This window comes from Bos taurus, chromosome 1 (genome assembly GCF_002263795.3).
Source record: "Bos taurus isolate L1 Dominette 01449 registration number 42190680 breed Hereford chromosome 1, ARS-UCD2.0, whole genome shotgun sequence".
Lineage (NCBI taxonomy): Eukaryota > Metazoa > Chordata > Mammalia > Artiodactyla > Bovidae > Bos > Bos taurus.
This window is the reverse complement of record NC_037328.1, coordinates 41,686,543-41,710,034: the sequence shown is the minus strand read 5'-3', so window position 1 is coordinate 41,710,034 and position 23,492 is coordinate 41,686,543. Positions and strand designations below refer to the sequence as shown.

General features: G+C 37.7%; 1 protein-coding gene across 11 annotated transcripts in view; it reads right to left on the bottom strand.

The window, feature by feature from the left end:
- Positions 1–23,492, bottom strand: part of EPHA6 (EPH receptor A6) — a 1,033,311-nt gene that overhangs the window by 297,535 nt on the left and 712,284 nt on the right. For all 11 annotated transcript variants that reach the window (XM_010800991.4, XM_024994001.2, XM_010800997.4 and 8 more), the window contains 3 exons: positions 22,040–22,148; positions 20,079–20,149; positions 11,957–12,082 (listed from right to left, as the gene is read on the bottom strand). In XM_010800991.4, the coding sequence (XP_010799293.2) occupies positions 11,957–12,082; positions 20,079–20,149; positions 22,040–22,148 (306 nt within the window). The remainder of the gene's footprint in view (positions 1–11,956; positions 12,083–20,078; positions 20,150–22,039; positions 22,149–23,492) is intronic.

The window sequence follows — 23,492 nt, the reverse complement described above, 5'->3', positions numbered from 1 at the left end:
CAGAAATACAAGCAAGAAAGAGCCAAATTCACCTAAGATTGGTGGAAACTGTGGTAATGCAGGATAGTTTAAGAAATAGCAATTGTTCAAGTGTTGGAAGAAGATACCTTCTGAAGGAAGTGTAGATTCATAAAAAAGTTACTTATAATAAAGTAGTGGTTAATAAGAATATAGGTGCTGAAACCAGAATACTCTGGTGTTAATTTTGACCAAATAATTTAATCTGTCTTAATTTCCTTGTCTGTAAAGTGGATTTTTATCAATCTTGTGATAGCATTAGGAGGACTGAAAGATGATAATACAAGTAAAGCTTATCTCAAGCTTATAAACTTTAATAACTCTTGCTTATTATTATTACCAAAGAGAGACTACCTTTCTTGATAGGATGAAGGAAGGGAGTTAAACATGATAGATTCTGGCAGGAACAAAATATCAAAGGTTTCCATTTAAACAAAGAACTGAATTAGACCACCTGGAAAGCCCACGTGATTCAAGTTCTAAACAATCCTTACATAACACACTTTCCCATCCTGTGAGTTTATTTATTTCATCATGAAAGTGATAAATGAGGAGCTGTAAAGATCATAAATACCTGCCTTGCTGCTGTTTCCATCTTTCAAAAATCATCAGGAACTGTTACTTCGATTTAGTTCTGAATAAAGCCCTCTGAAGTGTGAACTTGGGAAAAACTGATCATTTTAATTTTGAGATACATAATAGCCTAGGAAAAAGTCTTGTTCATGATTGTAGATGTTAAACTTCAGAGTGGCAGTTTAAAAAATGTCCACGGATTGGGTACAAATTCACAATCGGAGATTTTATAAAGAATGAGGGATCAGTACCTATAAGATACAGAATTTCAACAATACAAACACAATTGTCTATCCCAATAAAGAAAAAATTAGAAAGTGTACTAAGTCATTGCTGCACAGGGAGCTCTGAGCTCACACAGCTAAATTTTAAGGCACAACAACTTGGGGATAACATTGGAAAGGACAAGTCTGTTGGCTCATCTAACTGAGATGAAAAGGGGTCTGGAGAATTTAGGAAAATGCACCTGTACAAACATAATGAAATTTAATAGGAATATTTATAAAGTGGGACTATGAGAAAATATACACAAGTCTGGATAGATAATATATATGGTTTATATAGAAACATAGTGTGGGCATATAAATAAAATACAGCCTTGCACTCAGCATCATAAAGTCAATTGGACAAGTACAGAAACAGGCCTGGCTTCAAAGCAACTCCTTTGAGAAAGACCACTGGGGATAAGCTGGTGGTAAACTGTTACACTGCCAACAGTGTCTGGCAGATGTTCAAAAAACAAATGCAAACCCAGGCTGCATTAATTGAGGCCCAGCAGGAAAGGTGCTAGCTCTGGTCTCTGTGCTGATTAGAAAATATTTGGAATATTAGGCTCAGTTCTGAAAAGATTTAGAGAAAAACTCTAGTTCTCCCGAGGAAGGTTATCAGAATGATGAAATATCCAGAAGTTATGTTAGACAGAAATGGTTGAAAGGTTTAGACAATTTAGGCAGGAAAAGGATGATTTATGAGGTTCACATATGTTGTCTTCAAATCTTTGAAGGGTCATGGAGTAGAATAGAAGAAGGCTTAGGTTTACTGTGTATAAGTTCAATTTTGCAGAACAAGTACCAGTGGGTAGTGTTATAAGATTACACACAGGGCTATAAGGAAGTATACTCACAAAGATTCTTGATTTATTGGAACTTCTCCCAAGGGAACAGTCTTCTCGGTAAGGTAGTGAAGACTTTCATTGCCAGTGATTTGATAAAGGGTGGATGGTCAATTAGAATTTATTTTATTTCATTTGCTTCTCATAACAATCATGAATTAGAAAGGCATTTTATGTTTATTTTTATTAGTTGCCCAATAAAAACAAACAAAAAAAATTCTCTATTCTTTAGTCATTATACATTTTCTAAGTCATAAAAGAAGACTGAGCAATGAAGAACTGAGGCTTTCGAACCGTGGCGCTGGAGAAGAATCTTGAGAGTCTTGTGGACTGCACAGAGACGCCATCAGTCAATCCTAAAGGAAATAAACCCTGAATATTCATTGGAAGGACTGATTCTGAAAATGAAGCTCCAATACTTTGGCCACCGGATGCAAAGAGCCAACTCACTGGAAAAGACCCTGACTCTGGGAAAGATTGAGGTTAGCAGGAGAAGGGGGGCGACAGAGGATGAGATGGTTGGATGGCATCATCGACTCAATGGACATGAGTTTGAGCAAACTCCGGGTGGTAGTGAAGGACAGGGAAGCCTGGCGTGCTGCAGTCCATGGGTCACAAAGGGTCGGACACATGACCGAGTGACTGAACAACAACAGGTTTCTCAAACAACTACTATGATGAGGCAACTTGTAAGATTAGGAATTGTATTGATGTATGTAAAACAGCACATGTACACTAAATGGCCCCCAAAATAAGATCTAGTGTTGAAATATAAGTAAAATAAAATTACCTTAAAGCTGTTTAACACTGATAATCAACCTAAGCTCTTAGATGTGTGAAGAATAAATTAATGACTAATTTACAGTGATTTTACATTAATATATTAAAATAAATTTCTTTTGTTAAATTCATTTCTTCTTATGGCCTATTTGGTTTAAATAAAAAATAAACATATATATAATAATTATAGCCTCACGAGAGGTAGGAAAAATTAAATTTTGAGTTCTTTAAAAAGAAAAAAATAAAATCATTTGTTGATTTGGGCAAAGTTCTTACTGTACTAACAAAAATGAAGTTTATTTTTAATTACTAATTTTAAACAAACGCCAAATATCATGGCTATCATTCCAGGTACCTAAAGCATTGGATTCTGAATTTTTCATGAGCAGATATTTATATCATAAAATATTTAGAGAGTTGGGCACAGAGTGTCATTCTTCTTATCCTTATCAATTGAATATAAAAATTATATCTTTTTTTACTTAATATTCATGTTTCCACCCTTTTATTGAATATCTATAGTATGACAGATCCTCCATATGTGTTATCTCTAATCCTTACACTAATTCTGCAAGACAGCTATTATTATTATGACATTTTGTAGAGGAAGAAAGCAAATTTCTGAGGATCAGTAAACTTCAGAAGGTCACTGAATGAATTAGCAGCAAAGCTGAGATTTAAGCCTGTATCTGCCTGACATCAGTCTGTCTTTTTTATTCATATCATACTGTTTAGGGAGAATGGGTTGTAGAATAAAGTCCATAATAAAATAAAATAAAATATTTATAATTGCCATAATAAAATATTATGGCAAAACAAGAAAATTTTAAACAAAAATTCTTTTCTGCCCTTTTTGACCTCCTCTCTCCCACCACTGGGTATTGTGTTTTTGCATTATCAACCAGACCCGCCCACCCCCATGGGCAGAAATACCAGTTCAACCATTAACAGGGACATTCTCCTAGCACAAACAAGACAACCCTTTAAAAAATAACATTTCTTCTTCAGCTTGTAAGGAGTCACATGACCGACCATGATGTTGCTTAGATCTAGATTATACAAAAAGTCAATAATATGTAATTTGATGTACAGCCCTCAAAAAGCTTATATAACTGTGCCTTGAGTTCTAACAGGTAGAATAATTTTCAGCGTTTTCTGAGATGCTTGTCCCAGGTTAAAATCCTAATATTTGGCTCAAATAAAATTTTCCATTTATTTCTTAGATTGACTGGTTTAATTTTTTGTCCCCAAAGTGTAAAGCCCATCTTTCATTTCATTATTTGGTTTAGAAAACTATGAAATTATTAAGTAAAAGGCACAAAAGTCTTGCCAGAATCTGTTGACGATCCTACTTTCAGTCTACTGGTTGGGCAAAGGAGTTTCCAAGAATAAATAGGAAAATGAATCTGACCTCTCTCACAAATTCTTTAAGTTGAAAGAAAAGGAGAAAATCTGTATCTGATAAGATCATCTCATCTAAATATAGAGGAAATGAGCCATAAATTCAAGTTCCTTTTTGCAAACAGTGAATTGTGAAACCAAAGCTGGCATACTGCCTACATTTCTCATTATAAAAGATGTACTATGGCTGTAGAAGAGGAACAAAAACAGAAAAGGGGATGAGAGAATTTAAAATTTATGAGTTTTAATCTAAAAATAATAGATTTTTGGTTAGTGAGGCGGCTGGCTGGGGAATGCCAGAGGAATTAAGAAAGGCATATACAGTAAGCAGTGTGCCTTGCATATTATTATGTGTGACTATGAGCTCAAATAGGAATGACAATATATTTGGATTTAAAAATTCACTGATTTGACACTCAGTTTTTATATCCTTTTTTTTTGTCCTTTTGACTTTCTTTTTTACCTGTAGATGATTGCTGAGAAACCAACAGTTAAAACTTCCTGACTTTTCAAGGAAAAGAAAAAATATGGTGACAGTAAGCCAGAAGAGAAAGCTGATAGTGGAGGCAGTAATGAGTTTTGTATAGATAAAGGGATAGGATATGAATGACAGGGAGAGATTATGCATTTCCACTGAGACTAGGGAAAGAGGGAAAGAGAGAGATTGTACATTTCCATTGAGACTAGGGAAAGAGGGAAAGTCAAATATAAGAAGGGTGCCCTATGGACTTAGAGACATAAGAATGATTTTTTTCAGTGAAATAATGTTTCAAAATTATAGATACTCTGCAAGTGTTTCATAGAATGGTTTAGGTTCAGTACTGCCCTGAAAAAGGAATAGCCTTTCAATGACCTTTTTCAGCTCACGATTAAAATTTTGATTACTAGTTTTCTCATTATCTCTCAAGATATGTGTAAAATAATGATTCTACCCTAATCTGACTTGGAGCTTTTAACTTGGGAATTTCTGTTTTACAGTCCTCTGCCCACAGTATTTCATTTTATGATGCAGAAAGTCAGAGGAGATAGATGATCTTGATAGTCTCCTATGCAACAGAGCTCCTCACTTCATTTAAATGGAAATGTGCATTTTCATGGAAATTCAGGCCTGTATTGATGAACAAAGATAAGCTGCCACTATTAAATATAATAGTGATATAAAAAAAGTGTTCTAGAAAACATATTTTTAAAAATAGTAAAATTTACACTGACAGGAAAACCATTTTTTTAAGAATATATGCATAGCAATATGTACAGCCTAGAAATAGGATAAATTAAATTTTCTAAAATCTGTCCCATAGTATTTGAAGGGTTATAAAGTTGAAAACCCAGGACAAAGGTTGTGAACGTCAGGGTGAATACATGTTTTTGATAAGCACAGTGACTTAATATGAATAAACTAATTAGCATAGTGCCTTTGTATAAGTAGATATTAGTCATGTAATAAACATTTTTCAGTAGACTTGTTAAGAAATGTCATGGGTTAGGTGTGGTATTATTTTCCACACTCTTTTCTTTCTTAAAATTTTAATGTGACTATTTTGGGGTTCATTTTTTAATAACACATTTAAGAAATACTTAATGATTATACATGGGCTTCCCTGGAGGTTCAGACAGTAAAGAGTCTGCCTTCAATGCGGGAGACCCCAGTTTGATCCCTGGGTCAGAAAGATCCGCTGGAGAAGGAAATCACAATCTGCTCCAGTATTCTTGCCTGGGAAATCCAATGGATGGAGGAGCCTGGTAGACTATAGTCCATGGGGTCGCAAAGAGTGGGACAGGACTGAGCAACTTCACTTTCATTTTTAATGATAATACATAGTTTCTCCCAACTAGAAACCTGCAATGCATTCTTAACTATATCTTTGCCAAAAAACATGGAGATTTTTCCTCAGCAATGACTTGTGATGTATCCTTCTCACTGCTACTCTCAGTGGCTTCATGGGACCTGATATTAACATCTTTCACCTGACAATTGCCAAAATCTGATATCTCACCTCTTTCCCATCCTCCCCACAACACTCCCCTCTCTACAGAATCTACATTTCCCCTTCAGTCACTTAATTTACTCTTCTGAGGGGAATAGGGATACCTAACGCACACAGATGAGGAGGAAATGGAATCTGAGAAGAAACAAATAGGTGGGGAAAAAATAAAGAATATGAAACAACCAGAGGAAAGTATTGACAGTAAAACATTGGGCAAGTAACAAGTTGTGCAATTACATTCCTGAGGTTCAGGGCAGGTCGTCCCAGGATGTGCCACTCTGGTAATATGGAGTATTTTGAACTGAAGATAATCAAGGCCCAACAGACTGAAGGAGATCTTTATACCATTCCCTTAACTGTCTCAGCCCACTTAGATGGAGGGCCTGGTCCAGAAGAGAGCTAACACAAAGATAACTACAAAGACTAAGGGTTAGTTGCCTAAACTTGCAGGGGGGTGGAGGCAGGGCCTAAAGATCAAATTCCTCTGTAACCCATCATCTCTGTAAGGCTTGGCAAATGTTTGCTTACTGAATGTCTGCTCTTTCTATCCTCTGTGAGTAGTCTTCCTTCCTTTGAAACCCCAGACCCCACCCTCTTCTTCTTAGCTCAAAATGGCATACAAGCTTCAGTTGCCTGCCTGTCAGGGGGAGCCTCTCATTATCCTCTGTGGGGTTTTTGTAGTACACAATTAGATTTGTTTTCTCCTATTAACCCATCTTATGCCAATTTAATTAACAGACCAGCCAAAGACCCTAGAAGGATAGGGGAAAACTTTTCCTCCCTTACAATGTCACAAATGTTAGAAAATTATTAATTCCTTAGATTGACTATGATGATGAAAGTCACTCAGTTGTGTCCAACTCTTTGCAACCCCATGTTCTATACAGTCCATGGAATTCTCCAGGGCAGAATACTGGAGTGGGTAGCCTTTCCCTTCTCCAAGGGATCTTCCCAAACCAGGGATTGAACCCAGGTCTCCCACATTGCAGGCAGATTCTTTACCAGCTGAGCCACCAGGGAAGCCCAAGAATACTGGAGTGGGTAGCCTATCCCTTCTCCAGTGGATCTTCCTGACCCAGGAATCAAACTGGGGTCTCATGCATTGCAGGCTTTTTCTATACTGCTGCTGTGGGAAGTGCCCACATATTCATTAGACTTTCCCAAGTAAACCGTTTTAGGAATGTGACTTAAGGAAGTTAACCAACAGTAGAATAGTACAGGCCAGGGGCACAAAGAGGAAAGTTATAATACTACAGCTTTTTCTCATACAGAGTTTTTACTTTTATGATTCTTCTGAAGATAGACAGTAAAAGATCACTTAGCATATTGTTTGAAAGCTGAAATAGTTGAAGATGAATAAATATAAGAGACACCGATGTTAACTCTATATATCTATACTTCTTTCTTTGCCAAATGGAAAGAATCCCATTGTGACTTGTAGAGTTCAGACAGGTTAGGGAGATCATGACATTAAAATAGTCTCTTTAACAGTTATTGCTTGCTTTGGCAGTATCTGTCATATTTTTATAGGATAAAAGTATATTTTGGTTAAAACCCAAACAATAAAGAAAAACTGAACGTATCTGTTTTGCAAACTAAAGAATGTCACCTGCACTAGCCATCTGGCTCTACGAGGATTGAGTCATAAGCCACTGCAGCCACTGACCTTTAATATGCCCTAAAAGGATTTCAGGGTGGAAATAAGGAATGAGGCACTCCGTGCTCTGGGAAAACGAGCAGAACAAGACTTCAGAGAGTTAATTTTTTGGAGAAATTTTTTATGAACCTGGATTCTTGTATCTTCCTAAACTTAGAAAAGCACTAAAACCATTAACTAAGATAACTGTGCCTAATGACTGGCAGCTACCTTCTAGGGAGATAGGACATGTGGGCCTGGTTGCAGGTACCCCATTTGTCAAATCCCCCTTTACTTTTTCATAACAGTTTCTCAGAGCTTTTGAGAGGCTGTCTTCCAGGCTACATTTCTTAACAAGACGATGAATGAACTCAATTCACAGTTTCTAAATTGTGCTTTTTTTTTAGTTGACAGTTTACACCTCAGATACTTGATGCTTATCTTTCAACATTATGATTTCAGACATTGGTTGCTTAATCTATGCACAAAAGCTTATAAGAAATAATTCTCCTGAATCCCCATGAGTATGGAATAATACCAAATAAAAGGTCATACAACTTTTTCTCAGAGGCCAGAGGAAGCAAGCCAAATATAGGGTTTAATGGAATCACTCAACCTCCTTTTTTTTTTTTTTTTTCCTATTTCTCTGCTGTCTTAAGGAAATGAACTCCAAAACTAGATGGGTATAATCAGTCACTCTTTTCAATTATGCCTTTAATGCCTATTGATACACTTTATGTTGGGCAGAAGAGAATAGAGAATCTGGTTCCATTCCAGGTTCTTAATCTTTCTGATAAGACAGCCGCAATGGCTATAAAGCATTAAGATTTAAGTGTATAGGACCCTTGTGTCAGCTTTCATAGTGAGAACAGGCCTTGGAGGAGATATGGCCCATGAGGCAATGAGAGTGAATGACATAAGAAAGGGCTGTCTTCAAATATTCCTGGAGTTCTCAATACAGTGCTATCTCTCTGTGTATCTGGGCAACAGTCATCTTCTTGGGTGGAGTCAGCCAGAACTTTGAGTTTAGAAGGGTCCTGCTGTTCGTTGAATGCTCTGTTGTCACTGTCTTGAAATTCTTAATAGTGTTTTTAACAAAGAACTCTACATTTGTTGGGGCAGGGAAGCCTGGAGTGCTGCAGTCCATGGGGTTGCAGAGAGTCAAACGCAACTGCGTAACTGAACAACAATAACTACATTTGTTGTTTGCTCTGGTCCCTGCAAATTATGTAGCCAGTCCTTCTGGTGAAGAAGAGTTTTGAAATAAAGAAAGCCTTTTGCTCTTTGCAAGGACACAACAGCCAGCTGGAATGAGATGTTCTGCTCTCTCTAAAGGATTACACAGATACCTAACACCTAGAGGAGACTGACATCCTCCTTTAGGATCCAGTCTTTCTCTTTTAGCTCCCCCTTTTAGCTGCATGCATGGCTGCCCAGTCAGAGATTATATTTCCAAACTCTCTTGCTTTTAGGTGTATCCATGTGATTGTATTTGGACTATTGATTCCTATTTGCTATTTCCAGGTTATTACCTTAAAGACAAAGCTAATTTTCCTAAAGGCAAAGCGAAAGAGCCCAAACCCCTTTCTTTTCCTTCTCAGAGATCAGAAGGTAGCTGTGCTGGTGATCAGCCTTTACCATTCAGAGGAGGAAAACATGCTATGGGAAGGCAGAGCAAAAAGTAGGAGGAACTCTGGTCCCTTCAAGACCTCCTGAATGACAGCTTCTCTGACAGCACAGATTATTCATCTTGTCCTTTGAGCAACGACTTGAGAGAGGAACACGTGTTTATTCTGAGGTCTCTTTGTTATATTGGCTTGGCCTCTACCCCAAACGTACAAAAGAAATTCTTCAGGGCTGATTCATAATAAATTTGTATTTATCTAGAATAACTGAATAATATAGTGTTCTGAGCATTTGAATATTCTACATAGGGACAATCATTAGTTTGCATTAAAGGGATATAAAACTATATTGAACCAAATTTTATACTCAGTGAGTCTCAGAACACTTCTGGATCTTGCAGAACCTCAAGGTCGTCACTGCAAATACTAATTATAGTATGTGTCTGTAGATGCTGGGGAATAAGTACAATAACCTATGAAAAACCTCCTGAAGTTGCATTTACAAAATAAATTCCTCTAACAGGATGTTAAAAATGTTTGTGAATTTTCTCATTGTTTGGAAACTTAATTTGGAAACTTGCAATACTTTTTAAAACAATAACATCATATATACAAGATAATTTTACTTTGCATTAAATTTTTTTTCACTGACTGAAACTGCTAAGATTTAAAATATTATGTTGATAAACCAGTTACAAAACCATCAAGGAGTGTTTTGCCTATGTTCTCCTCTAGGAGTTTTATAGTTTCTGGCCTTACATTTAGATCTTTAATCCATTTTGAGTTTATTTTTGTGTATGGTGTTAGAAAGTGTTCTAGTTTCATTCTTTTACAAGTGGTTGACCAGATTTCCCAGCACCACTTGTTAAAGAGATTGTCTTTAATCCATTGTATATTCTTGCCTCCTTTGTCAAAGATAAGGTGTCCATATATGCATGGATTTATCTCTGGGCTTTCTATTTTGTTCCACTGATCTATATTTCTATCTTTGTGCCAGTACCATACTGTCTTGATAACTGTGGCTTTGTAGTAGAGCCTGAAGTCAGGTAGGTTGATTCCTCCAGTTCCATTCTTCTTTCTCAAGATCGCTTTGGCTATTCGAGGTTTTTTGTATTTCCATACAAATTGTGAAATTATTTGTTCTAGCTCTGTGAAGAATACTGTTGGTAGCTTGATAGGGATTGCATTGAATCTATAAATTGCTTTGGGTAGTATACTCATTTTCACTACATTGATTCTTCCAATACATGAACATGGTATATTTCTCCATCTATTAGTGTCCTCTTTGATTTCTTTCACCAGTGTTTTATAGTTTTCTATATATAGGTCTTTAGTTTCTTTAGGTAGATATATTCCTAAGTATTTTATTCTTTCCTTTGCAATGGTGAATGGAATTGTTTCCTTAATTTCTCTTTCTGTTTTCTCATTATTAGCATATAGGAATGCAAGGGATTTCTGTGTGTTGATTTTATATCCTGCAACTTTACTATAGTCATTGATTAGTTCTAGTAATTTTCTGGTGGAGTCTTTAGGGTTTTCTATGTAGAGGATCATGTCATGAGAACATAGGCAAAACACTCTCTGACATACATCACAGCAGGATCCTCTATGACCCACCTCCCAGAATATTGGAAATAAAAGCAAAAATAAAAAATGAGACCTAATTAACCTTAAAAGCTTCTGCACATCAAAGGAAACTATTAGCAAGGTGAAAAGACAGCCTTCAGAATGGGAGAAAATAATAGCAAATGAAGCAACTGACAAACAACTAATCTCAAAAATATACAAGCAACTCCTACACCTCAACTCCAGAAAAATAAATGACCCAATAAAAAAATGGGCCAAAGAACTAAATATACATTTCTCCAAAGAAGACATACAGATGGCTAACAAACACATGAAAAGATGCTCAACATCACTTATTATCAGAGAAATGCAAATCAAACCCACTATGAGGTACCATTTCACACCAGTCAGAATGGCTGCGATCCAAAAGTCTACAAATAATAAATGCTGGAGAGGGTGTGGAGAAAAGGGAACCCTCTTACACTGTTGGCGGGAATGCAAACTAGTACAGCCACTATGGAGAACAGTGTGGAGATTCCTTAAAAAACTGGAAATAGAACTGCCTTATGATCCAGCAATCCCACTGCTGGGCATACACACTGAGGAAACCAGAAGGGAAAGAGACACGTGTACCCCAGTGTTCATCGCAGCTCTGTTTATAATAGCCAGGACATGGAAGCAACCTAGATGTCCATCAGCAGACGAATGGATAAGAAAGCAGTGGTACATATACACAATGGAGTATTACTCAGCCATTAAAAAGAATACATTTGAATCAGTTCTAATGAGGTGGATGAAACTGGAGCTATTATGCAGAGTGAAGTAAGCCAGAAGGAAAAACATCAATACAGTATACTAACGCATATATATGGAATTTAGAAAGATGGTAACAATAACCTGTGTACGAGACAGCAAAAGAGACACTGATGTATAGAACAGTCTTATGGACTCTGTGGGAGAGGGAGAGGGTAGGAAGATTTGGGAGAATGGCATTGAAACATGTAAAATATCATGTATGAAACGAGATGCCAGTCCAGGTTCGATGCAGGATACTGGATGCTTGGGGCTATTGTACTGGGACGACCCAGAGGGATGGTATGGGGAGGGAGGAGGGAGGAGGGTTCAGGATGGGGAACACATGTATACCTGTGGCGGATTCATTTTGATATTTGGCAAAACTAATACAATTATGTAAAGTTTAAAAAAAAAAAAAACCATCAAGGAATCATAATTTCAAAAGTGTAGACTTGCAGTTTACCTGCCCCAATGACTCTCTCAATGCGTATTCTTGACGGATCAATCTCCTTTGCAAATTCATGGATTGCTAGGGATGGGTCTTCATATGTATCTGGATCTATGTAAGTTTTAATTCCTGGGAAGCGTACTGCAACAGAATAAAAGACTGAATTAGTTTAAGAGTATTCTAGCAAATCACACATCCTGTGAATAGTTAAAATGAGAGGTGACATACTAAAGTAGTCATTCTTTTTTTAAATTGAAGTATAAATGACTCACAATATTATGTTAGTTTCAGGTGTACAATATAGTGATACAATATTTTTATACATTATAAAATGATCACAACAATAAGTTGAATTACCATCTGCCACCCCACAAAGTTATTAAAATTGTATGGACTACTGTGCCTGTACTGTATATTACATACCCATGATTTATTTAATAACTGGAAGTTTGTATCTCTTTAATCTCCCTCACTTATTTCACTCATCCCCTCATTCTCTTCCTGTCTGTCAATCACTCATTTGTTTTCTGTATTTATGAGCTTGTTTCTGTTTTGTTATGCTAGTCCATTTGTTTTGTTTTTTAGATTTCACATATAAATGAAATCATATGGTCTTTCTGTCTGCTCTATTTTACTTCATATAATACGCCCTACATCTATTCATTTTGTCACAAAAGGCAAGATTTTATTCTTCTTTACAGCCAAGTAGTATTACATTATACATAATATCACATCTTCTTTATTCACTCACCTATGGATGGGTGAATAAAGACGACACTTAGGCTGCTTCCAAATGATAGTTATTGTAAATAATACTGCTTTGAGCCCAAGAGTGCACACATTTTTCAATTTAGTGTTTTTGTTTTCTTCAGAAAAATATCCAGAATTGGAATTGTTGGATTGTATGATATTTCTAATTTTTTGAGGCACCTCCATACTGTTTTCCATAGTGTCTGCACCAGTTCACCCTCCTGCCCATAGTACATGAGACTTTCCTCTTCTCTATACCTTGCCCACACTTATTCTTTGTTGTCTTTTTGATAATAAATATTCTGACATGTATGAGGTGATACTTCATTGTGGGTTTGATTTTTATTTCCTTATGATTAGTGATGTTGAACATCTCTCCATGTGTCAAATACCCATCTGCATGCCTTCTTTGTAAAAATGTCTATTCTGTTCCTCTGCCCAAATTTTAATCAAGTTGTTAGGCATTATTATTAATAAATTCAATTATCTTTTATAATTATTATCTTTTATAATTTTGTGCTGCCCCATGCCACCCAATAGATACTTGGAATCAAAATTTTATTTGTATACTGTTGATATAAAATGATCTGGTGGTTTCAAAGAGAGTGAGCTGACAAATTCCATAAGACACATTTTTATTATATTTCTATAAAAAGGTTAATTGGCTCACTTGGTCACTCAGTTCAGTTCAGTTGCTCAGTTGTGTCCAACTCTTCGCAACCCCATGGACTGCAGCACGCCAGGCCTCCCTGTCTATCACCAACTCCCGGAGTTTACTCAAACTCATGTCCAATGAGTCGGTGATGCCATCCAGCCATCTGATCCTCTTTCGTCCCCTTCTCCTCCTGTCTTCAATCTTTCCCAACATCAGGGTCTTTAAAATGATTCAGCTCTTCACATCTGGTGGCCAAAGTATTGGAATTTCAGCTTTAAACATCAGTCCTTCCAATGAACACCCAGGACTGATCTCCTTTAGGATGGACTGGTTAGATCTCCTTGCAGTCCAAGGGAATCTCAAGAGTCTTCTCCAACACCAGTTCAAAAGCATCAATTCTTCAGCCCTCAGCTTCCTTTATAGTCCAACTCTCATATCCATACATGACTACTGGAAAAACCATAGCCTTGACTAGATGGACCTTTTTTGGCAAAGTAACATCTCTGCTTTTTAATATGCTGTCTAGGTTGGTCACAACTTTCCTTCCAAGGAGCAAACATCTTTTAATTTTATGGCTGCAATCACCATCTGCAGTGATTTTGGAGTGCCCCCCCTCAACCAAAAAAAAAAAGTCAGCCACTGTTTTCACTTTTTCCCCATCTATTTGCCATGAAGTGATGGGACCAGATGCCATGATCTTAGTTTTCTGAATGTTGAGCTTAAGCCAACATTTTCACTCTCCTCTTTCACTTTCATAAGAGGCTTTTTAGTTCCTTTTCACTTTCTGTCATAAGGGTGGTGTCATCTGCATATCTGAGGTTATTGATATTTCTCCCGGCAATCTTGATTCCAGCTTGTGCTTTCTCCAGCCCAGTGTTCCTCATGATGTACTCTGCATAGAAGTTAAATAAGCAGGGTGACAATATACAGCCTTGACATACTCCTTTTCCTATTTGGAACCAGTCTGTTGTTCCATGTCCACTTCTAACTGTTGCTTCCTGACCTGCATACATATTTCTCAAGAGGCAGGTCAGGTAGTCTGGTATTCCCATCTCTTTCAGAATTTTCCACAGTTTATTGTGATCTACACAGTCAAAGGTTTTGGCATAGTCAACAAAGCAGAAGTAGATGTTTTTCTGGAATTCTCTTGATTTTTTGATGATCCAGAAGTTGTTGGCAATTTGATCTCTGGTTCCTCTGCCTTTTCTAAAACCAGCTTGAACATCTGGAAGTTCACGGTTCACGTATTGCTGAGCCTAGCTTGGAGAATTTTGAGCATTACTTTACTAGCATGTAAGATGAATGCAATTGTGTGGTAGTTTAAGCATTCTTTGGCATTGCTTTTCTTTGGGATTGGAATGAAAACTGACCTTTTCCAGTCCATACAGTGGAAGTGATAAATAGATTTAAGGGACTAGATCTGATCAACAGAGTGGTTGATGAACTATGGACAAGGTTTGTGACATTGTACAGGAGATAGACAGCAAGAGTATTCCCAAGAAAAAGAAATGCAAAATGGCTGTCTGAGGAGGCCTACAAATAGCTGTGAAAAGAAGAGAAGCCAAAAGCAAAGGAGAAAGGAAAGATATGTTGGGGGCCGGCATGAGGCACTCCGCCTGTGGCAAAGGTCATGAGGAAGGAGGCTTGACATACGCAAAGGCGGGATCGAGCCTCAGGAGTCCCCCTGGAAATCCTTGAGCATCTACCCCCATAACCAGAGCCTGCCTACTTTACTACTTCATGCTCTCACCTACACCTCTGACTTTACGGGGGGCTGTCCCCCACCACCTCTTTCGGAGAAGGAGTTAACTTAGAGCTCCAGTTAATAAAAACTCCTGGGTGTGACAAGAGTGTTTTAACCTACAAACTCCTCTGAAGGTTCTCTAGCCTGCCTGACAGGCTTGTCCGGCCACATGTGATTGCTCACAGCCTCCCAACTGTGAGAGGCACGAGATGCTTTAAACCTTCTAAAAACAGGTTCCTTAGAAAAGTTAGAAAACCATTAGCATAAGTATAATGGGCTGATTAGAAATTGTATTGGTGAAGGGTTTTTCATTTGTTGAGCCAATGTTTACTGCTAAGTCTCCACATCCCCTGCCCTTACACACATTAATGAATATATAGAAGAAATAAGTATTAACCTTTGGTATAAATCACGTTAGACCTTAGGCTAAGTAAATTCTTTCCTTAACTAAAACCCACTATACCCTCACCCTATAGGAATGTAACTTTATTTGGGTGGCGTCTGTTTTAAGAATAATCACCCCTGGAGAAATAAGTGTCCTGGTTGACTGACCGCTGTCACAAGGAGAGGGTCATAAATTGTCAGCAGGCCCCCTGGCCAGAAAATGATGTAACATCCCTAAGACCTCTGTATACATTTGTATGAAGCACCTGACTTTGATAAAAGTCAGGACTGCTGACCCCGCGTGACTTTTGCATAACATCTCAGTGTATAAAAGTAGACCATGGAAAATAAAGAATTGGAATCAGTTTCTCAAAATACTGGTCTCCCCATGTTGCTCTCTCTCTTACACTCTGGCTGAGTCTCCATCTGGAGCGCGGAACCTGCCATGCTTACTAATTTTGCCTGGGCTTCTAAGATCCGACCAGGGAGGCCTCAGTGTCTCCTCTCCTTCGGGAGAACGGAAGGACGCCTGCGGCCTACGTAAGTGGTGCAAGCTTCTTGTCTTGAAGTTTTATTGGTCTCCCGCGTAAACCAAGCTACTCAGCCTCTTTTCTCCACTGAATTTTCCTACTGAGCTATCCTCATTCTATTACTCTTTATATCTCTAATTAATATCTAATTGAAGCTATTGTATCCTGATCCTCGCCGACGCCGTCCCCGCTTCGAACTCCCTGGATCAGCCGGGGCTGGACCCTGGCAAAGATATACCCATTTGAACGCAGAGTTCCAAAGAATAGCAAGGAGAGATAAGAAATCAGTGACCAGGGGAAAAAAATAGAGGAAAACTATAGAATGTGAAAGACTAGAAATCTCTTCAAGAAAATTAGAGATACAAAGGGAACAGTTCATGCAAAGATGGGCTCAATAAAGGACAGAAATGTATGGACTTAACAGAAGCAGAAGATATTAAGAAGAGGTGGCAACAATACACAGAACTGTACAAAAAAGATCTTCATGACCCAGATAATCAGGATGGTGTTATCGCTCACGTAGAGCCAGACATCCTCGAATGTGAAGTTAAGTGGGCATTAGGAAGCATCACTAGGAACAAAGCTAGTGGAGGTGATAGAATTCCAGTTGAGCTATTTCATATCCTGGAAGATGATGCTGTGAAAGTGCTGCACTTAGCCACTAGCACCCATATATTTTACTTTTAATGTAACTCTAGACATGGGAGAAACAAAGCATGAACTTTCTCCCCAGTCAAACATGCCCCTTAGAGTCCTTCCTAAGGAATTGTGGTTTTGGAGAGGACTCTTGAGAGTCCATTGGACTGCAAGGAGATCAAACCAGTCCATCCTAAAGGAAATCAGCCCTGAATATTCTTGGAAGGACTGATGCTGAAGCTGAAGCTCCAATACTTGGGCCACCTGATGCGAAGGACTGACTCACTAGAAAAGACCCTGATGCTGGGAAAGACTGAAGGCAGGAGGAGAAGGGGACAACAGAGGATGAGATAGTTGGATGGCATCACTGACTCAATGGACATGAGTTTGAGCAGGCTCCAGGAGTTGGTGATAGACAGGGAAGCCTGGTGTGCTTCAGTCCATGGGGTCACAAAGAGTCAGACATGACTGAGCATCTGAACTAAACTATCAGTTCTTCCTGGACTTTTTTACTCTATGTCCGTAGGTTTTCCTGAACTCATGTCCTATTTTAGTGGCCTCTCCCCTTTCAGAAACTCTTAGGCAATAAAACACAGACTCCATGGCACAGCAACAGAGAGGATCACTACACTATGGATCATAGATCTTTTCTGTGATCTGGTAGTTGCTTCTATGGCAAAATTGCACATTTTCCTGGAAAGGATCCTCTTTCCATTCTAGAGGAAGGGATAAGAATCAAAGGCCCAAATCCAGTCACTCACTGTATAGGTACTCCTCTTTCTATGGTGGGTGTGAGGGTACTCACAGCCCATGGGCAGTTAGGAAGATAGATAGGGCTGGCTGGAAAACTTGGAAGTCTGGGTACATATTAATTTGAAACTTCTATGTGAAGTCACAGACTCCAGTAGATATTTCTCTGCTTTGCTCACTAGTTTCTGCTTTCCACTTTAGATAGTCCCTATATGACAGGTGATCATTTCTTAGAGTACATCTTTACACATTTCCTTAGCTATGGTTTTATAGGCAATGATCACACAGTCAACCTTTACTGAATACAGATTAGTAGGGGTTAAAAGATCAGTGTTATATTTATTGGACTGCAAGGAGATCCAACTAGTCCATCCTAAAGGAGATCAGTCCTGGGTATTCATTGGAAGGACTGATGTTGAAGCTGAAACTCCAATACTTCGGCCACCTGATGTGAAGAGCTGACTCATTTAAAAAGACCCTGATGCTGGGAAAGATTGAAGGCAGGAAAAGAAGGGGATGACAGAGGATGAGATGGTTGGATGGCATCACCGACTCGATGGACATGGGTTTGGGTGGACTCTGTGAGTTGGTGATGGACAGGGAGGCCTGGCATGCTGCAGTTCATGGGGTCACAAAGAGTCAGACACGACTAAGCAACTGAACTGAACTGATAATTATTGCATATAAATTATCCTCAGTTTTTTTGCTTCTTAGATTTTGAAAGTCATACAACACCCTGAGTTAAGCATTGCCCAGGTCTTAGAAACATGTTCTTGCAAGAAAAACTCAAAAGCAAACAAAAGGTGATAAAATGAGTTTAGAGAAGGTGGTGAAAAGCTCATCAGCAGTAATTTGCTTCATGAGTTTTTCCGTGCCTGTTCTTTCATTACTTTTTGCCTCCTGACTTCTAGTGCTAGATAAGCACCAATGAGAAGATCAGCACTTCCCAAAATCGTACCAGTAAAGCATATTTCTAGATAGACTTGACTGATTCTAAAACGCTATGCTTTTTTTGACTTCTCAAACTCAAGAATTTGACTTTAGATTGGAGAAAATGAGAGCAGATAATTTGTACTTCTGGTTCATACTCTTAATGACATTTTTGTAACTTCATAGGAGTTGTGATTTCAGACTGAGTACTCTAAGTTCAAATCCAGTGGCTACTACCAGATGATTAGATCCATATGGTCATGTTGATAACATTACTTTATGCACAGATAACACATGCCATTTATTAACTTATGCATAGTTTTACCAATTCAACCATTTAATAATTTAAAGTGATATACATATCTACAGAATAAACTGAGTGGTTAGTATCACTTTTTTTTCTTGAATACACAATATATGTAGTATAGCAAAACCCCCAAACTTAGTTCCAATTTTGAATATCTTGTTACTACTTATTTGTGTCTTCTTAAACATTTATTTGTTATATTTCTTCTATCTTCTTGGCTTCCTCAGGTTATTTTCATTGCTTATTGCTGGGACCATCTGGTTCAGTTTATACTAAGCTACTAGTTGGAAAACAGGTGAAAACTTTTTCTTCTGCAGTTCAGTAGTGAATGTCCTGCAGTGAATCTTGAGGTTACTCACTTTAAGTCACTGGACCAAGTGCCTAGATCCAGGTTTCTGCATCTGTCTACGTTATTTTTGGCTCATCCCATGACTGTTATCAGCTGTCTCAGTTCTCCCTTCCCTGCCGGGGCAGTGATCCTCAAACTCTTTGTGTGAAAAAACCACATAGGAGAGTTTGTTAAAAATGCTTATCCCTTAGCCCTACTCTGGACCTTCTGAGTCTGAACATAGGTGGGTAAGGGTGAAAACTTTGATGGCAGCTGGTCCTCAGCCCCTGCTCAGAGAAGTCATGTGAATCTTAGACACGAGCCCTAAAGGAACCCTCTAGTTTATAATTTTCTCACTTAAATCCTTTCCATTCTCTGAAGGGTAATATGGGTTGAAAAGTCCCTTATTACTTCAGCTCAATTTGAAATAGAAGATGAGTTTAAATAGTTAAACAACTTGCTTCACATGTTATCTCTATACTATGATTAATTAGAGAACATCCCTTTCTTGTCAATTCAGTGTCTCATGACAGAGAAACTGCCTTGACAAAGTAGTTTGCAATTTGGAGGTGGAGGTGGGCGTTGGGGTGGGGGGTGGTGGTGGTGGCAATTATAAAACCAACTATAGTGGTAATTATAGCTTACTTCAGAAGAGATCCTTCAAATGACTATAACCTTGTTGTCAGCTCAAGGATTTCATACATATTCTAAGAGTTAAAGAGCTGATTTTCTAGTGTTAATGAATTTTAAATTGATTTGTTGTATGTTAAATGACAGTGCCTACAAGAAGCAACAAGAATCCCTTACTATTTCTATAGCTAATGATCCACTAAATAAAACCAACTAATGTTTTGGAGCCATTGTGAGTGGTAAATAACTAGATATAATCAGTCATCTTATATTTTTAGCTTATTCAGTTGTGTTTCCCAGCAAGCATAATTAGGAAAAAGGTAATATCATATAATGAGAAGCAGGTGCAATTTTCACTAGAAAACCTAGAAACCAGATGAAAAGTCTCAGTGCTGAAAGATTGGAACTGAATTTCTTTGGCTTTCTCAACTCATGGATACATGTTTAAAATGAACTCTTAAAAACCATGGAAGAAAGTCACTGAACTACTTACAATGCCCATTCTGTAAGTCCTTTCTTCTCTTCTCTTCTGACTTCATTTTGGCCTTTATGTACCATTGACACCTTTATAAGAGGTAAAGAGAACCTTATTTAGGAATTATGCTGGATAAGAACCAATATCAATTAAAATACTCCTCACTCATAGGCAAAAATTCTTATCATAAAGATGGCTTTTAAGAACATCTTTATAGAAAATACTCCATAGAAGTTTCTTTTTACTATATCAATATTAGCTCCAGAGAAAAATAAAATACTCTCAAGTACATTGATTGATCCAAATGATGGGAGGTCTAGAAAATATTTAATAACAAGCAGTGACAATCATGTCTTTCCTTATATGGCCTCTAACAGCTATAGTTGGTGAATAGCTTTAAAAGTCACAATGGAAACATTGTTCTTGATTCAGAAACTCAGAAATTTAGACAACTGTATTCCAGTTTCAGTGGTGAACAGTGTGTTTCTTTTTTTTTTTTTAAATTGGAAGTGGTAAAAGTGTGTTCTGTTTTCTGTCTCAGAAAAATCATGTCCTGAAGAATGGAGGCAGGAACTTATCTCCTATGACTTCTTTAACATGAAAAATTCATCAACATCCATATTACCTGACAGTTCATCAAACTGCTAATTCCAAATGGTTAAACAGAATACACCTGTGGTGCACAATCCAATCTTTCAATGTGAATTTGGCTTCAGATCCTATGACAAATTGCATATTTATTCAAATGTCTTAAAATTTTCATAGAATAATTTCCAGTGAATGCTTCTGTAGCAAAGTGCTTAAGTCATGCTTCAGAATAAATTTTTATCTTATGTAACTGAACTTTTTTTTTTTAATATAGAAAGTTAAGGAAGTTTCTGATGTCATATAAATTGGCAAACATGGAAACTGTACTAAATTATTTTCAACTTTCAATTTTTGTCATTATTAAATCTTTTTTTAAAATGGTATTCAAATTCTGTTTCAGAAATCCTAAATAAATATAACAGCCGTGCCTATCTCTCAGGTTTACTAGGCCAATCTTATTTAGCCTATAATGACTGTCAGGTCTTCTTTTAAGTTTGTCATATTTATGTATTAAGGCAGTATTTTCTGATCGTTTAAGGAAATACTTTTCTACGTGTGTATTTAAATCATTTGCTTAAATACTCTGTGGCAATAAGGCCTTTAACTCATATTCTACAAATACATAAAATATAACTTAAAATTGAACTAATTATGCTACATATTGAATAACTATAAATAAAATATAATTTGAGTGAACTTCCATAATGAATTTAGAAGCATTCTTTAAAACTGATGATAAATGTGACACTGCTGTTTAAATGAAGTCTGAGACACTATCAGCTGTAAGAGTGATGCTTTGTCATAACAAACTGTGTAAAAATATAAATCTAAGGTTTAGGTGGAAGAAGCACTTTGACCAGCTGGTTGGGATTCAAGTCTAGGTCTTTTGCTACATTAAATTTATTGTCATTTAAAATTCTCATCCATATTGCACTTCCACAGGAAAATATTTTCACTTGATTACATAACCAAATTAATGCAATTCTAATATCAATATGTTCAGTATTCAATGAATAAAAATTTTTCTATACTATTAAGTTTATACAGCACGTTTAAATAAATTGTTCAGTTTCTCTGTTGAACTACTTTTTTCCCCAAGCAAAATCCATTTAATGATATAATTTGATTGCAGTAAAGGAAAAACTCAGAAGTCACTTATTGAATAGGATTTTATCATTCATTGTTTTCAAAGTGTTTTTCTCAGGTCTTCAGTTGCCTTCAGGTTCAGGGACCTGTTGCCACGTAAAGGTGCACTTGTCAAGAGTGGAATCTGCCCTGACTTATTTTTCTCACAGGTACAGTTCTTTAAGCTTAAAAGCCCTTGAACACACAGTGTATGAGAAGAATGGCTCTCCACAAATCCTGGAAATATTCTGGTATAATTCAGTTACCTGCCAGTTATTAAGAAGAAGAGAGTAAGAATGACGAGAAGAGTGAATCCTCCCACTGCTGCGGTGGCTATCACAAGAATCTGCCCTTGTTCCGCCGCCATGTCAGAAGCTGAAACACAGATAAGGTATTAACATTTCCCTGGGTGACCTTTCACTAGCAAATGTTTTACAACTTATTATATTCCTGAAAATACAATAATGAATACCAAAAAATTCCACAAAGCTTTCCCTTTATTTGACATGTAAGATGCAGATCCAAAACGAGGGCTGAAGATTGAAGTCTTAATCTACCCATAACCCTTTCTTTTTTTACAAAAATACTAAGAAAGCAGATGGGTTCCTAGTACCCCTCATTTTAAGATTAAGTAGATTTTGCGTAATTAAATAAGCAGATGAACTAAAGGATTTTGCTTACGTAATTGCTATTTCCTTGAACACGTTTGACAACTGTTGGGCTACACCCACAGGCTTGCAAACCCTGTAGTTGCCCACCTGAGAGACAAAGGAAAGCCAGGAGCCAGTGAAAGAAACAACAACAGTTTAGTACTTAGGGAATCTTACAAGTCTGAAAGTCCTGGAGCAACACTCCATCATAGATAGCACACAGCAGCCAGGGCACAGTAGTAGTCTTCACAATCGAGGTGGAGGTAGGGTAACCATTTATAGGGGGAATTGGCTTCAGGTTGGCTCATCAGTCATCAGGGTAACCATAAGCTGGGGCAAGAATGTAGGCTGCTGCTGCTGCTAAGTCACTTCAGTCGTGTCCGACTCTGTGTGACCCCATAGACGGCAGCCCACCAGGCTCCCCTGTCCCTGGGATTCTGCAGGCAATAACACTGGAGTGGGTTGCCATTTCCTAGGCAGTTATTGATTAAACCCTATAATTAAGAGGATTGGATAGTCATGTGAGTAGGGTGTAAGTGAACCATGGGCTGGTTGAGCAGAAGTTGTATAAGAGAGCAAGAGAACTGTCATCTTGAGTGGCCTGATCATATACCAACAGATCAGACTTTACAGACTGTTATAATGTCTGTTTTCTCAAAATAGAAAGGCTATTATTGCATAATTTAAGAATGAACTTCTTTACATTTCATAGATCTTAATTCAAAAATCAAAGTTATGAATTCCCACCTCTATAGCACAGGAGTGTATATAGTAGGTGCTTAGATGTTTGACTCAGATCAGATCAGATCAGTCGCTCAGTCGTGTCCGACTCTTTGCGACCCCATGAATCGCAGCACGCCAGGCCTCCCTGTCCATCACTAACTCCCAGAGTTCACTTAGTGAGTGTCCATTGAGTCGGTGAGTGTCCATTGAGTTGGTGATGCCATCCAGCCATCTCATCTTCTGTCGTCCCCTTTTCCTCCTGCCCCCAGTCCCTCCCAGCATCAGAGTCTTTTCCAATGAGTCAACTCTTCGCATGAGGTGGCCAAAGTACTGGAGTTTCAGCTTT